The sequence below is a fragment of the Papio anubis genome, chromosome 9 (assembly GCF_008728515.1).
Source record: "Papio anubis isolate 15944 chromosome 9, Panubis1.0, whole genome shotgun sequence".
Taxonomy (NCBI): Eukaryota; Metazoa; Chordata; class Mammalia; order Primates; family Cercopithecidae; genus Papio; species Papio anubis.
This window is the reverse complement of record NC_044984.1, coordinates 126,232,879-126,249,263: the sequence shown is the minus strand read 5'-3', so window position 1 is coordinate 126,249,263 and position 16,385 is coordinate 126,232,879. Positions and strand designations below refer to the sequence as shown.

Here is a 16,385-nt window from a genome sequence, read left to right as displayed (position 1 = left end):
CAAAGGGAGCAAATGACAAAGAGTGGCTGGAGCTAGAACAAGCCCCGTGCAGGGAGCACCTGCCCTTCCTCTGAGGCGCACCCAGGTCCCGGTGCTTGGCCAGGTATCACGGTCCAGTGCTGCTGGGCAGGCAGCATCCCAAGTGGCTCACCCAAGAACCGAGTGCCTTTCCTTGGGCACCTCCCACACTGAGAATCCCACCGCCCACCCGTGATGCCCCTGCCTGTAGCACCGAGGCTCATCCCCCACAGGGCCTCAACTCTCCCGTCTGTGAGAGTGGCTCGGGGACCCCTCGGGGCACGAGGACGGGAAGAGACACAGGGCGGGAAGGGCTGATGAACAAGGGAGATACGACTGGCCAGACCTCCTTGGAAGCCTCCACCCCAAGTGCAGGCGTGTGGGCCCCTGGTCAGGGCCAAGCCCCTGGAGGCCCGAGGACGCCCACCCCATGGCCCTGGAGCACAGGGAGCCCGGCGAAGCTGCTACAAAGCAGGGAGAAGTCGTGTTGGTCTGGAAAGCGTCACAAGGGGGACGTGCCGTGGCACCGTGTGGGGGCTCGTCTGTGGGGAGGGCTGCCCCACTGGGGACCTGGGCACGGAGGCCCTGTGGGCTGGCGGGAGCACCAGGCAGCCGTGTGGGTAGGGTTGGCGGCGCCGGCACAGACAGAGGCAGGCCCCCAGTCCGGGATGCTCCCTCCAGGGCTGGGGGAGGCTGGTGGCCGGTGTGGCCTGACTGGGCACCCCTCTGGAGCGGCCACCTCTTGGCTTGCCAGTCACGCAGTCACTCGCTACTGGACAGCTCCGTCCCAGCTGCCTGAGTCTGCCCAGCCCTGGTGGGCAGTGCCCTCTGCTGGCCTTCCAGCACCAGGGTGGCCCGTCCTCATCCCGCACCAGCACCTCCCCCAGGGACTCTGGCGCAGTCCTTGCCCTCCGTGGCCAGGCTGTCCCACCGCCTCTGTCCTCTCATGGGCCTGTGCTGTGCGTCATAGCACCAGGGCCTGGGCCGCTGTCCACAGGGCGCCTGGTGACAGTGGCAGCAGCAGCAGTAGCAGCAGCGAGGTGGTGGCCACCAGCGGGCCCGGGGCCCCCGGGAGAGAGGAGGCCTGGGAGGTGCATGAGCAGACCTCGTAGCCGTCCTCCGAGCGGCTCTGGTCGTGCTGTCCCGGAGGGGCGCGGGGCCCCTCTGCCCCATCGATGCCCGCGGCCGCAGAGCCGTCAGCCTGTGGGTCTCCACACACCAGCCAGTCCCGGGCTGTGGACTGCGGGTATCCGGGTGCCGCCTCTAGCTCGCCATCCAGCACTTTCCAGTATTCCTGGCCACGGAAGAAGTAGGAGGCACCTGAGAAGAGAAGGGAGCACTGAGCTCAGGGAGGGCTGCAGCGGGAGGGGCTTGGGTGGGGCCAGACAGCAGGGGGCTTGCGCTGGACTGCAGTGGCGGTCGGGCCAGGTGAGGGGCAGCTCGAGCTAGACGGCAGGGGGCACCCAGATCGTATCTGAGACGGTGTTAGCATCTGCTCAGCTGCGGCGGCTCTGCAGGCAGGTCACAGGCCTGGGAAGCTCTGCAGGAGTCCGCTGGGGCAGGGGATGGACCAGGAGACCCTCAGAGTCTCTTTCCCTTACTGGATAGTTATTGAGGCCCACTCTGTGCAGGGCCATTCCAGGTGATGGGGATGCAGCATTGAAAACAAAACAGAGGATGCTGCTGTCCCTGGAGCTGACCCTGTGGGGAGGTTTCTTCTACACTGTGGGACACGGCAGGGAGCACGGGGTGATGCTCAGGAGGGCGTTTGGCAGGGCTGGGTCGGTGAGGGAGGGGTTGCATGGACATCTTAGGAAAGTGTGCCCAGACGAGGGCATGGCAGGTGCCAAAGCCCTGGGGCAGCAGCATGGCTGGGGGAGCAGCAGGGGCGAGTGAGTGCTGAGGGCAGCGCGACCAAGTGCGGCTCATTCAGGAGGCTGAATTCACTTCGGGGAGTGACTTGGGACCCCTGCAGGGTCGGCTGCTCAAGGCGAGGGGCTGGGACCCTCAGAGTCCACACCGACTGGGGCCGTCCTCCTTTCAGGGAACCTCTTGGCTGCCCTGTCATGATCTCCATCTCCTGGTGGGGAAACTGAGGCCGCACGGCCCGTCCCCGCAGCCGGCACTCACCGTCGGACCAGCGCATGGCGTCGTCCAGCGTGCTGGGGACACCCCTCCACAGGGGGCTCTGGGCGGGGTAGCCGGGGTCCATGCGCCTCGTGTGGTCATCATAGCGCCAGTACAGCTGGTCCTTAAAGAAATAAGTCCTGTCATTGTGGGCCCAGGAGAAGGCAGCATCGATCCCACCAGGCGGGAGGCTGAAGTCGGAGACGGGGCGCGGGTATCCTTCCTCTACGTTATTGTCCTTGAACACCCAGTACCTGTCTCCTGGGGGCGAGAGAAACAGCTGTGGGCCGGGGCTCGGCCCCACCCCGAAGGGCAGGGGGCTCCAGCCTTTCCTTCTCCCCTGCGTCGGCCGCCCTTGTCCTGACCCCTCACCCGGGCCTGATGGGACAGCGGCTACAGTGCAATCACCCCACATCACAGCAGCCACATGGATACGCAGTGAGCACCTACTGTGCCCGGCCCGGGCCGTCCCATCCAGCTTGCGGACACTGCCGGCCACCCCTTTATCGATGGAAACAATGACTCGGGCTAAACTGCAACCCATGACGTGCCATTCTATTATTACTATTTGTTTTTGAGATGGAGTCTCACTCAGTCACCCAAGCTGGAGTGTGGTGGCTTGATCTCAGTTCACTGCAACCTTCGCCCCTGGGTTCAAGCGATTCTTGTGCCCCAGACTCCTGAGTAGCTGGGACTACAGGCACGCACCACCACACCCAGCTAATTTTTGTATTTTTAGTACAGACGGGGTTTCACCATGTTGGCCAGGTTGGTGGTGGACTCTTGACCTCAGGTGATCCGCCTGCCTCAGACTCCCAAAGTGCTGGGATTATAGGCATGAGTCACTGTGCCCGGCCTTTTTTTTTTTTAAATAATCTTGTTACATTGCCCAGGCTGGTCTCAAACTCCTGGGCTCAAACAATCCTCCCTTCTCAGCCTCCTAAAGTGTTGGGATCACCGGTGCGAGCCACTGCACCTGGCCGACCACTCTTTCTGCACAAGGGGCTAGAACGTCTTCACTGAAAAGACCAGAAAGGACCTCTTTCAAGGCCTAACTGTGTGAGTCTTTTTTTTCCTTTGAGACAGGCTTGCTCTTGTCTCCCAGGCTGGAGTGCAATGGTGCGATCTCAGCTCACTGCAACCTCCATCTCCTGGGTTCAAGTGATTCTCCTGCCTCAGCCTCCTGAGCAGCTGGAGACTACAGGTGCCCACAACCACACCTGGCTAATTTTTGTATTTTTAGTAGAGACGGGGTTTCACCATGTTGGCCAGGCTGGTCTCGAACTCCTGATCTCAGGTGACTCGCCTTCCTCCCAAAGTGCTGGGATGACAGGCGTGAGCCACCGAGCCCTGCGTTAAATACACATTTCTCCCAATAAATACAGATGGCATTGAGCACCTGAAGATGGTCGTCACTAGAGAAACGCCCTCAAAACCACCATGCGCCCCTTGCTGACTGTCAAGTACATGGAAAGTCACACGTGTTGGGAGGATGTGGGGACGGCGGAGCCTGGGCGCTGCTGGGGGCGTGTGAAATCGTGCAGCCGCTGCGGGAGACAGGACGTAGGCTCCCCAAAACATCAAAAGTAGAATTACCACATGATCCAGCATTCTGGCTTCTGGGTATAAATCCAAAAGAAAGGAAAGCAGGGTCTTGGAGAGACATTTGCACACTCATGCTCACAGCAGCGTCCTTCACAGGAGCCCAGAGTAGAAGAAACCCAAGTGAGCAGGCAAATGAGATGCAGTCCGTCCATGCCACGGAACGACGCTCAGCCTTAGCGAGGAAAATCCTGCCCGTGCCGCAGCGTGTATGAGCCCCGAGGACCTTCCGGCTGGTGACAAGAGCCAGGCACAGAAGGGCAGATCCTGTCTGTCCCACTGACATGGGGTCCCTGGAGCACTCAGAGCCATGGGACGAAAAAGTAGCCCGGGCAGAGTGCGCAGGGAGAGGAGGGGCATCGTGTTTCATGGGGGCAGCGTTTCTGTCTGGAAGTTAGATACGGAGGTGGATGCAGGTGACGGCTGCACAGCAACGTGAATGTGCGTCATGCCACTGAGCTGTGCACTTAAAAATGGTTAAAACAGTAAATTGTATTTACCACACCCACAATTTAAAATGACCACAAAAACAGGGCTGGGCATGGTGAGGCTCACACCTGTAATCCCACAGCACTTTGGGAGCAAGGTGGGTGGATCACCTGAAGTCAGGATTTGGAGACCAGCCTGACCAACATGGTGAAACCCCATCTCTACCAAAAACACAAAAAATCTGCCAGGCACGGTGGTGAGTGCCTGTAGTCTCAGCTACTCAGGAGCCTAAAGCAGGAGAACTGCTTGAACCTGGGAGGTCGAGGCTGCAGTAAGTCGGGATCATGCCACTGCACTGCAGCCTGGGCGACAGAGTGAGACCCTGTCTCAAAAAAGTAAAGTAAAATAAAATTTAAAAATAAAAATAATATAAAATGACCCAAAAAACGTCCAATGCTGGAGACTGGAAAGGGCTGTGATGTCTGTAAGCAGGGGAGGTATTAAGGAGATGACGGGATGACCAATGGGCCCTGCCCTACTACGGCTGAGTAGGAACCAGGACAGGTGCGCCTGTTAGGAAACCAGGCAGGGGCAGGGGGTGCAGGGGACAGAGTCGACGCAGGGGTGGGACAGGCTGTGGCAAAAGACCCACGTGTTCTCAAGAGAAACCTGCAGACACACATCCAGGTGACCACAGCGCATGTCACCAGGCAGGGCGGCTCAGGGCTCAGAACACATGCCCTCGGTGGCATGTCTGCCAGATGTGCAAAACCAGAACCTCATCCGGAGGGGACACCAGACCAGACAGGTCCACCTGGGGGAAGTGGCCCGAATACTTCTAACCCATGCAAGGCAGGGGAGCCGCACGTTACGGGACCCTGCTCGGGAAGGCTCTACAGGGCACCCTGGGACCTTCTGCAAGGTCGCCTGGGGGAGGTGAGGAGCAATGGGTCATGAGGTTTGCAAGTCATTCTTTTTTTTCTTTTTTTCGTTTTTCTTTTTTAGTCCAGGTACTGTCTTTGGGGATTTTTTTTTTTTTTTTAGACAAGGTCGTGCTGTTGCCCAGGCTGGAGTGCAGTGCACGATCACGGTGCAGTGCAGCTTTGACCTCCTGGCTCAAGTGGTCCTCCTGCCTCAGCCCCCCAGGTATCTGCAGTCTCTGTCCCTCCAGGAGGGATCAGGCCTCCGGGAACAGTCACCTGAGGGCTCCCAAGTGACGAGGGTGACCGAGTCAAATGCTAAGGGCTGGGCAGGCGATGGAGCGACAGGAAGCGGTTCCCCTGGCAGACACACAGAACACCCTCTACCTCCACTGGGAAACAGGGTCCCACCTGTGACTGTGGGAGTGGCTGCCACACTGGATTGAATGACGTACCGCAAACTCACATCCACCCAGAATCTTAAGACGTGACCTTACTTGGAAAGAGGGTCTTCGCAGCTGTGTTAGTTTAGATGAGTTAAGATGGGATTAGGCAGGCCGGGCGCAGTGGCTCACATCTGTAATCCCAGCACTTTGGGACACCAAGGTGGATGGATCACCTGAAGTCAGGAGTTCGAGACCAGCCTGGCCAACATGGTGAAACCCTGTCTCCACTAAAAATACAAAAATCAGCCAGGCGTGGTGGTGGGCACCTGTAATCCCAGCTACTCGGGAGGCTGAGGCAGGAGAATTGCAACCCGGGAGGTGGAGGTTGCAGTGAGCCGAGATCACACCACTGCACTCCAGCCTGGGCAACAGAGACTCTGTCTCCAAAAAAAACCCAAAAAAACCCACAAAAAACAAATGGGATTAGGGGACCTGAATCAAGGCCTGGCTTCCTTATAAGAGAAGACGCGGAGATAGAGGAGACAGCCTGGTATGAAGCCAGAGGCGGTGGCAGGAGGGACGTGGCTGAGGGCGACACTGGACGTGGGAGAGGCCTGGGACAGCCTCCAGAGAGGACACACCCTGCCTACCCCTTGATTTCGGACTTGTGACCTCCAGACAGTGAGGGAAACTCCGGGTGTTTCAGCCCAGCATGGGGGCCTCTGTCCTGCAACCCTGCCGCCCCTGCCTGCCCCTGCTCCTGTCTCCTTTTCCTGCCCTTCATGGAGACTTGAAGGCAAGAGGAGTGCTTCCTGTAACACCACCACGAGGTCGCTCCTGGAACGGTGGGCAAAGGGGCCGACCAGGAAGAGGCAGCCCGGCCCCAGCAGCCACGGCCCCTCACGCTTCTGTCCCGAGCCTCCTCCAGGCCCGGCCCCAGCAGCCACGGCCCCTCACGCTTCTGTCCCGAGCCTCCTCCAGGCCCGGCCCCAGCAGCCACGGCCCCTCACGCTTCTGTCCCGAGCCTCCTCCAGGCCCGGCCTGGCCCGGCCCCTCATGCTGTCCCGGGCCTCCCTCCAGGCCCGGCCCCGGCGGCAGCCCGGCCCCTCCCAGCTTCTGTCGAGGCCTCCTCCGGGCCCGGTGCTCTAGCTGCGGCCCGTCTTTGAGGTTCTTGGGATCCAGCAGGACTCCTCCTGCCTTACACGGCCGTTCCCTGGGCTGGAACACTGTTCCCTAGTTTCTGCTTGTACAGCATCTCCTTAAGGAGACCTCCTCCCATTGCCCTTCATTTCTTTCTTTTTTTTTTTTTTTTTTTTTTTTGAGGCCAGTCTGGCTCTGTCACCAGGCTGGAGTGCAGTGGTGTCGCTCACTGCTCCGCCTCTCAGGTTCCACACCGATCCTCCTGCCTCGGCCTGCTAGTCATGGGACTTCCACAGGCGCCGCCCCACCATGCCTGGCTAATTCCCCGTACTTTTTAGTAAGAGCCGAGTCTCCTGCCAACCAGGATGGTCTCAATCTGCACTTTCGTGATCGCCAGCCTCAGCCTCCCAAAGTGCTGGGATTGCAGGCGTGAGCCACCGCTGCCGGGCCACCGCCCTTCCTCTGACACGCTGGGCGGCACCAGCAATCAGCTCCTCCTGACTTGTGGGTGGACTGTGCCCCGACAGCAGGGCTTTCCATCGTTTCGCCCTCTGTGTGCCTGCAGTGGCTACCTCAGGATGGGGCATACAGTAGGTGCTCAGTATGTGCCTGCTGAGTGCACAAGCATACCAGCCACTCTGTGCTCGACCAGCCTCTGGGTAGACGTGGGGCTTACACGCAGCGGGATGCAGGCTGGACCCCCTCTGTGAGGCGGGCAGAGGGCCCGGGAGGCCCAGAGTGCGGGGGGGAGGCCCGCCCACCTTTGAAGAAGACGATCTTGTGGTCGCTGGTGCGCTCGTACACGGCGTCCACGCTGTCCAGGTGTAGCGGCAGGCCCCGCCAGAAGCGGTGCATCTGTGCCGGCTGCAGGGACACCAGGTGCCGGTCCCGAGTCAGCCGCCAGAAGTACTTGCCTGGGGACACAGGGGGAGGGCCGGGCTGCAGAGAAGGTCTGCACCCACAGTGGGCCATGCCTCTCTGCCCACCGCCACGGGGACCCTGGGGGTACCTTTGAAGAAGAAAGCTTCACCCCGGATCTGGGCCACCGCGTCAAAGTGAGTGCTGCATCTGTGGGGCACGTCCTTCCTGGGCCTGCGGGGAGAGAGCCAGGTGGGCTGGGAGGCGGGGCCTGAGCAGGGTGGGACTGCGCACCTGTGGGGAGCCCCTATCCCTGCCTGGGGGTCTGCTCTTGAAGAGAAAGGCAAATTAAAACGGGGGTGCCTGTCCACCGCTTCACTGGGGGGCGGGGAGCAAGATCTATGCTCTGAGCATACAGAGAGCCAGGGAGCTGCGGGGAGGGCAGGAGCTCGGGGTGGAGACTGGTGTAGCACCCAGGGCCTAGCGCCAAACACCCACGCCACGGGACCCCAAGCCCAGGCCTAGAACTCGGTCCTACAAGAAGCGTGTTCACAGCCACATGGCTGTAACAACAGAGGATCAGGGACAAGGTGCATGTCCACCGAGAGATAACTCGAAACACAGAGCGTGGCTCCTTCACAGCTTTAACCGGTAGGGTCACACGTGACATCTGAGGCTGGGTGACACAAGGTCACGGCTTCTACCGGCCTCTGGCAACACCAGCTCTCAGGACAACTTCACTCAGAATCCAGCTGCCGTGGGAGGGTCATGCCTCGTGGAGCAGCCCCGATGGCTGTCCCAGCTGGGCCCAGCCCTGGCCTCAGATGTGAGCCCAGGCAGTGAACGTCCCTGCCACTGGGGGCACAGGCCAGACACTCACAGGCCCTATCTGACTTCCTGACGCTGGGAATCCATGGGCTTGATGAAACGTTCATCAAGCTGGGCCGCTTGTCACGTGGCAGTAGCTGACATGGACGAGGGGGAGAGGAAACCTTGTTTGAAGCTGTCATTTCTGTGCGGGGCCCCTGGCAGGGCAGGGCTGGTATTGGAAGGGGTCTAAGAAAAGACACAATGTCACTGGGGGCTCATCCGGCCACACAGCTGTCCGTTTTCCAGGACTCCGAGCCACGATTTGGGGCAAATGTTGCCTGGGATGGGGATGAGGATAGACAGACCCCAGTGGGTGGTGACCATGGCCCAGGGCTTACGGGATGCTGGACCGGTTGTCTGGGGGCTCTGGCAGCAGGGGAGGCTCCTCGGGCTGCGCCGTGGGAGACACAGACTCCCGCACACCTATGGGAGACAAGGAGGAGGACAGCTTCAAACCCCAGACGCCCGCCTCCCCCCACATCCCACCGGCCCCTCTGAATCCCAGGGATGAAACCGAGGCCACTCAGCAGACAGGCTCTGCGGGGGCACAGCTGCAATCAGCGAGACTGCCGCCCCCAGAGTTGACGTAGAGGTGGGAGTCAGACCCCTCGCCGAGTTAAACACTCAGTGTGTGAGCAATGTCTTGCAATTCCACCCCGGTGTACACCCTAAAGAGCTGAAGACAGGCGTTCCCATGGGAGCTCGTACACCAGCCTTCACAGCACTGTTCACCGCAGCCAACGGGGTGGCAACCCAGTGCCCGCCAAGGCTGCATGATGACAAAACTATTCAGCCATGAGAAGAAATCCAGGTCAGAACCACGCTACCACAGGGCGAACCTGGAACACGCTATGCTCAGATCCACGCCACCACGGGGTGAACCTGGAACACGCTATGTTCACACCACCATGGGGTGAACCTGGAACTTGCTATGCTCAGATCCACGCTACCACAGGGGGAACCTGGAACATGCTATGCTCAGATCCACGCGGCCATGGGGCGAACCTGGAACATGCTATGCTCAGATCCACGCCGCCATGGGGAAAACCTGGAACGCGCTATGCTCAGATCCACATGACCACAGGGCGAACCTGGAACACGCTATGCTCAGATCCACGTGGCCACGGGGCGAACTTGGAACACGCTATGCTCAGATCCACGCCGCCATAGGGCGAACCTGGAACATGCTATGCTCACACCACCATGGGGTGAACCTGGAACATGCTATGCTCAGATCCACGCCACCACGGGGCGAAACTGGAATGCGCTATTCTCAGATCCACGCCACCATGGGGCGAACCTGGAACGTGCTATGCTCAGATCCACGCAGCCACGGGGCGAACCTGGGAACACACTATGCTCAGATCCACACAACCACAGGGCGAACCTGGAACACGGTATGCTCAGTGAAAGAAGCCGGGCCGGGCACAGTGGTTCGTGCCTGTATTCCCAGCACTTTCAGAGGCCAGGGCAAGAGAATCACTTGAGCCCAGGAGTTTGAGACCAGCTGGGCAACATGGTGAGACTCCACTTCTACAAAAAATTTAAAAACTAGCCAGATGTGGTAGTGCATGCCTATAGTCCCAGCTGCTCGGGAGGCTGAGTCAGGAGAATCACTTGAGCCCAGGAGTTTGAGACAAGCCTGGGCCACATGGTGAGACCCCATCTCCTTTAAAAAAAAAAAAAAAAAGCCAGACACAAAAGGTTGCACGGCTGCATTAGAGGCCAATCTGTGGAGATAGAAAGGAGGTCAGTGGCTGCCTGGGGCGATGGGATGGGTGTCGGGTCTCCTTTGGTGGTAATGGGTGATGAAAAGTTCTGGAACCAGATAGAGGTGGCATCTGCACAACCTTGTGAATGTCCTGAACTCATGGAAGTACACACGTTGAAATGGTAAATTTCTTTCTTTCTTTTTTCTTTTTTCAGGCAGTCTCACTCTATCACCCAGGCTGGAGGGCAGTGGTGCGATCTCGGCTCACTGCAACCTCCGCCTCCCGGGTTCAAGTGATTCTCCTGCCTCAGCCTCCCGAGTAGCTGGGATTACAGGCACCTGCCACCATATCCGGCTAATTCTGTATTTTTAGTACAGATGGAGTTTCACCATGTTGGTCAGGCTGGTCTCAAACTCCTGACCTCAAGTGATCCGCCCGCCTCGGACTCCCCAAGTGCTGGGATTACAGGTGTGAGCCGCCGCGCCCGGCCAAACAGGCAAATTGCATGGGATGTCAATTTTACTACAATGGAAATGACGCATGGATGTCAGAGCATATGAAGTGGCAAGGACGATGCTGAGGTCAGGAGGGGTCCGGGTGGCAGGGACAGCACTACTGCAAGGTGTGGTGGGCGGTGTCGGGGGAGCTGGGGCTGGGTATAAGTGAGGTGACCGCCTTGGCCTCTGATGCACGTGTGCTGTCTCCCCGGGGCACCAGCTGCCAGGACAGGGGCTCTGCCTCACTTCCTAATGTGAACCCAGCAGAGGGGTCCCTGGGGCCTGACTCGGCTACTCTTGGGTTTCCCAGGCAATCTACACACCTCTGGGTGCCTCAGTTTTCTCATCTGTAAAGTGGGGACAGTAGTGCTACCTTATATGGCCACAAAAATCAGACGATTTAAGGCCTGAAATGTGATTTGCACAGGCCTGGGATACCATCAACCCCGCCTATCGTAACTCCATCAGTGTCTGGGGCACAGAGGTGGAATTCTGACCCAGGGGCTCTGGGGACATCAGGGATGGGCTCTGTGGACAGGCCGGAGTGTCCAGCTGGCACAGCACCACACGTGGAGTGAACGGCGGGGACAGCAAACCCTCCTGGGGGGCTCTGCTCAGGGGTGCCTGGGATTTCTGACCCCTCTTCCAGGGGCCCTGTGTCTGGCTTCAGGGAGACACTCACCGTACAGCTGCCAGACGCGCACCCTGTCTTCATAGGGGAGCCCATAGCGCAGTGGGTCGCCAACTGGGCCCTGGTAGTACGGCCGCATGATGGAGTGTGTGGCAGCCACATGGCTCAAGCCAATGGCATGGCCAAACTCGTGGACAGCCACCGCAAACAGGTCCATCCCGTGGGCATCTGGGGACATAGGGAGCCATGTGAACCAAGGGCAGGAAGGGCCCTGTCCCTGTGGGGAGGGACCACCAGGCCCCCGCCATGCTATGGGGTCAGGGTGGGCCCGGGCTGGGGTGCCCATGGGGATGCCCTGGTGCCTGCTTCACCAGATGGATTCTGCAGGGTTACTGGGAATTAACGCAATTCCCCTGGGGGCTCTGTGGGGCCTGCTGGGCTTCTCAGGCCTGGGGTCTTTGCAGCATTCATGGAGGGGCTGATAACCTTTTCTGTACAAGGCCACACAGATAACACCTTGTGCCTGGGCCCTGGGTTACGTGGAGCCTGGTGTCGGCCGGATGACCTGAGGCTCGATGCTGTGGGCACAGCCCCCCTGGCCCCACGCGACGGGCCTGGGCTCCCAGGACTGCATGGTCCCCAAGGCCACAGTCCAGGGGTAGGAACGGCCTCTGCAGAGCCGTGACTTCTGCAGACAACAAGACTTAGCAGGAGAGACATAGCCGGGGCCACAGAGGCCTCGCAGGCCTCCTCCTGCTCCCTCCCTTGGGTGCTGAGAACGAGATGAGGACAAGCTCGGCTCAGCCGCAGTGTCCCCGCCCGACAGGCCAGCACCCAGCGAGGTCAGCCGGGCGAGCACAGATGCTGTGAGGTCGGCCTAGTGGGAAACGCCCAACCGTGCTCAGCAGCTGTGTGTGTTTTCAGCCGTGGGGTTGGGGATGGGGGGGCCATGGCTGCTCCCTGGCCTCACAGGCCGCTGGGGCTCCTGACTCCGCCCCGAGGGCTGCCCCCGACGCACCCGAGGAGCGGAAGGTCCAGGCCTCGTCGTCGTCAAAGTGTGTGTCCCCGGCAGTGTGGTGGTCGCCGGGGAAGAAGGCGTGGGCCACGGTGCCGCCGGGGCCGTCGAAGGGGTAGCCATCGTTGTGGTCGGCCTTGGAGAAGTCGATCTGGATGTCGGCGGCACTGCCCGCCACCTCGTGGAAGTTCAGGGGCGCAATGTCACTCCAGACCTTGAGGGCGTAGTACATGAGTGCCCGCACCGTGTCCCGCCCGAGCGGCGAGTCCCGTGGGAACGTCCGGACCCTGCAGGCAGGGGTCAGCCCAGAGTCACGGAGAACAGGCCACGGTCCCCAGGCCGAGGTTCCCTGAACGCCCCTCCTCAGCCGGGGGTGCCGCTACGAGGGTCTCCCCCATCTTCCGCCTTTCTCCCCATGCCAGGAGTCATCTGACGCACCCATGGAGGTCCTAGGGGTTCACCCAGGATGGACGAGGGAGGGAGGGAAATGAGAGCCCAGGCACGATGAGACCCCCGGCCACAGGCAAACGTCAGCTTCCACGTGGAGCCATCAGCCCCAGGGCCCTCAGCGGTGCGTCCCGTCTGCCCTAGCCCCGTGCTGCCTGCCAAAGGGGCTCTCTCTGGTCACCAGCTCTCACACTAGCCAGGGCCCCTCTGAGCCAGTTTTGACCCGGGGTCAGCAGAAGGTGTGTGGGTCACATGGTGTCTCAGGTCAGCAGAAGGTGTGTGGGTCACATGGTGTCTCGCCAAATTCACGCCCACCCGGAACCTTAGACTGTGACCTGGAAATAGGGTTGGCTGGGTGTGGTGGCTCACACTTGTAACCCCAGCACTTTGGGAGGCCAGGGTGGGCGGATTGCTTGAGCTCAAGAGTTCAAGACCAGCCTGGCCAACATGGTGAAACCCTGTCTTTACTATTTTATTTTTTTGAGACAGAGTCTCACTATGTCTCCAGGCTGGAGTACAGTGGCACAATCTTGGCTCACTGCAGCCTCCACCTCCCAGGTTCAAGTGATTCTCCTGCCTCAGCCTCCCGAACAGCTGGGATTACAGGCGCACATCACCACACCCAGCTAATTTTTGTATTTTTAGTAGAGATGGGGTCTCACCACGCACATCACCACACCCAGCTAATTTTTGTATTTTTAGTAGAGATGGGGTCTCACCATGTTGGCCAGGCTGGTCTCGAACTCTTGACCTCATATGATCTGCCTGCCTTGGCCTCCCTAAGTGCCAGGATTATAGGCGTGAGCCACCATGTCTGGCCCTGTCTCTACTAAAAATACAAAAAATTAGTCGGACGTGCTGACTCGTGCCTGTAATCCCACCTACTTGGGAGGCTGAGGCAGGAGAACTGCTTGAACCCAGGAGGCAGAGGTTGTAGTGAGCCAAGACTGCACCACTGCCCTCCAGCCTGGGTGAAAGAGCAAGACTCTGTGTCAAGAAAAAAAGAAAAAAATTAGCTGGGTGTGGTCATCATCTGTAGTCCCAGCTACTCGGGAGGCTGAGGCAGGAGGATTGCTTGAGCCCAGGAGGTCAGGGTACAGTGAGCTGTGATTGCGCCACTGCACTTCAGCCTGGGTGACAAAGTGAGACTCTGTCTCAAAAAACAAAAAAAAAAAAAAGAGAAATAGAGTCTTTGTGGATGTCATGAGGCGCTGACATGAGGTCACACTGGATTAGGGTGGGCCCTAAATCCAAGGAGCATCCTGGAGACATGGGAGAGGAGGCAGTGCACAGACAGGGCAGGGTAGAGGCGGAGCTGGCGATTCCACCGAGGGCTGCCAGCAGCTGCACAGCTGGATAGAGCCCTGGACAGATGTTCCCTCTACCTCCCCAGGGCACCATCCTGCCCACTCCTTTGTATGGACTCCTGGCCTCCAGAGCAGGGAGAGAGCTCCTGCTGCTGTCTGAAGTCTCCCCATTTGTGGATACTTACAGCAGGCCCAGACACGGAGACACGGGGGCCCCACTCCTCACCCTGGCCACGCACCCACCTCCATGGAGACCCTGCTCCTCACCCTGGCCACACACCCACCTCCACGACAGGTTCCTCTTGTTCCACTTGGTTGGGGCTGGAGCCTGGCGTCTCCTGCGAGCCTGGGTCAGGACGGGGAGGTCCGGCAGGGAGCAGCGTGGGGTTCTCATCAGGGCCAGGGTGGCCTCGTCTGCAGGGGTGCATGGAGCTCAGAGCCTAGCCCAGTTCGCTCCCCACCCTAGGATCCCGAGCACCCCCAAGGGCGGGAGCCCTGACTCTGGCACTGGCACCAGCCTCTGAGTTGCCCCCTCCTCCCACGCCATCTTCGGGGGACCAGCCCCAGGCCCCAAGCTACCCCAGGCCAGGACCCAGGTTCATTCAAGCATAAGGTGGGCTGTGTCTGATCAGAGGGGGCATGGCCAACTGGTGCAGACCTGACGGGGGCCACAGCGCTCCCGCTGCCCCCTGGAGAACTGACCCAGGATGCCGGTGGCTTCCAGGCCGCCAAACTGCTGCATGGCTGTGATGGCCTTAGACAGCTCCTCTTGCGTCTGCAGCTGCCCTGTTGTGGGGTCAGCTGGGGGCAGGTAACCGAACCTGCTCAGCCACTCCTGAGGGCAGAGAGCAGGGTGAGGGGGTGCAATAGAGGGCCCGGTCCTACCCAACGAGAAGTCTGCCACGGGCCACCACTGTTTTGGGGCAGGCCCCTCCCAGCCCTGATCACCACCCCAGACCCCTATCTGCCCACAAGGCACCTCCTGCCTCTTCCCTGGGCAGCTGCCAGAAAAGTGTCTTAATAAACCCGATGTCCCTGGCCGGGCGCGGTGGCTCAAGCCTGTAATCCCAGCACTCTGGGAGACCGAGGCGGGTGGATCACGAGGTCAGGAGATCGAGACCATCCTGGCTAACACCATAAAATCCCGTCTCTACTAAAAATACAAAAAAGTAGCCGGGTGGTGGCGGGCGCCTGTAGTCCCAGCTACTCGGGAGGCTGAGGCAGGAGAATGACATGGACCCGGGAGGCGGAGCTTGCAGTGAGCCGAGATAGTGCCACTGCACTCCAGCCAGGCAACAGAGCAAGACTCCATCTAAAAAATAAAAAAATAAATAAATAAACCTGATGTACCTTAGATGATGTGAGCTTGTGCAGTGCACAACCTGTGCAACCACTCATGGCAACCCTGCCCCACCCCATGCCTCCTGAGACCGCAAAATGCTAGGGAACCTTCAAAAGGCTCTTAAATGTGGCCCGTGTCAAACGCAGGCTCTTAGCTGACTTGTGACAGAGCAGTCTAGGACCCAAGGTCTGGGACCCCAGCTGAAAAAGGCAGTGGCTCAGACACCAGGTTAAGGAATTGGGCCATGCTGTACATTCATGGGGGAGATAAGAGCCCAGGTTTGGCCGGCACTGTGGCTCATGCCTGAGATCCCAGCACTTTGGGAGGCTGAGGCGGGAGGATCGCTTGAGCCCAGGAGTTGGAGGCTGTGACTGCAACAGAGCGGGACTGTCTCAGAAACAAAAGCCAGGTTCTAGCCAGGCTGCGCAGGTTCAAATCCCACTCGGCCACCTCCCCGCTGTGTGCCTGGGGCAGGGCAGTCCCCCCCTCTGGGCTCCTTCCTCAGAGTCTTTGGCAGGCTGGTGGTGAGGATGTGAGCCAGGATGTGGAAAACGTTCACACCAGCACCTGGCGTAGGGGACAGCTCTGCTCTGAAGGGCCTACTGGGGTGAGTGGGAGGCTACCCACACTGGAGCTGAGCAGGAGCAGGAATGGGGGCAGCCCTTTAACCTGGGCACAAATCAAGCCCTGGCCCCATACCCCAGTCACCTCTGCTACCCTGGAGGGGCCCCAGGGACAGGGGGGGCTGGATGGCATCTGTGGGGACCTGGGTGCCATCATGGGGACCTGGGGATGGGGGGCCTGGATGCCATCTGTGGGGGCTACCTCCACCCCTAGCTTCAGTTTCTTCAACCACCAAATGGCACCTGTGCCCACTTGCAGGTTGCCATGAAGCTCCAGCTCCGCCCTGTGGACACTCACCAGCCCAGGGAACCACAGCACGGGTGAGGCGGGCTCCAGAAAGGTACAAGCCAGGGGTGACGTGCTGGGGGCTCTGCCCTGCCTGCAGACCTGTCTTTTTTTTTTTTTCTCTGGTGGGCATTTAGAAAATGCTTGTGAATCACTTTTTTTTTTTTTTTTTTTT

At 59.6% G+C, this 16,385-nt stretch overlaps 1 protein-coding gene across 1 annotated transcript; it reads right to left on the bottom strand.

Moving 5' to 3' along the window:
• Window positions 1-475: 475 nt before the first annotated feature.
• Window positions 476-15,034, bottom strand: MMP17 (matrix metallopeptidase 17). Its single transcript, XM_031650936.1, has 9 exons — window positions 14,662-15,034; window positions 14,244-14,373; window positions 12,209-12,492; window positions 11,242-11,418; window positions 8,689-8,773; window positions 7,632-7,714; window positions 7,384-7,536; window positions 2,149-2,406; window positions 476-1,338 (listed from the first exon to the last, which is right to left on the bottom strand). Exons 1-9 carry the CDS (start codon window positions 14,699-14,701, stop codon window positions 983-985), a joined length of 1,566 nt encoding a protein of 521 aa, XP_031506796.1. The 5' UTR covers window positions 14,702-15,034; the 3' UTR covers window positions 476-982.
• Between the last annotated feature and the right edge of the window lie 1,351 nt (window positions 15,035-16,385).

Excerpts from the sequence above, each read along its gene's own strand:
- MMP17 (XM_031650936.1), bottom strand. The coding sequence starts at position 14,701 with ATGCAGCAGTTTGGCGGCCTGGAAGCCACCGGCATCCTGG. Across the intron at positions 14,374-14,661 it reads GGAAGCCACCGGCATCCTGG|ACGAGGCCACCCTGGCCCTG; the intron begins GTCAGTTCTCCA and ends GCACCCCTGCAG. Across the intron at positions 12,493-14,243 it reads AAGAGGAACCTGTCGTGGAG|GGTCCGGACGTTCCCACGGG; the intron begins GTGGGTGTGTGG and ends CCCTGCCTGCAG.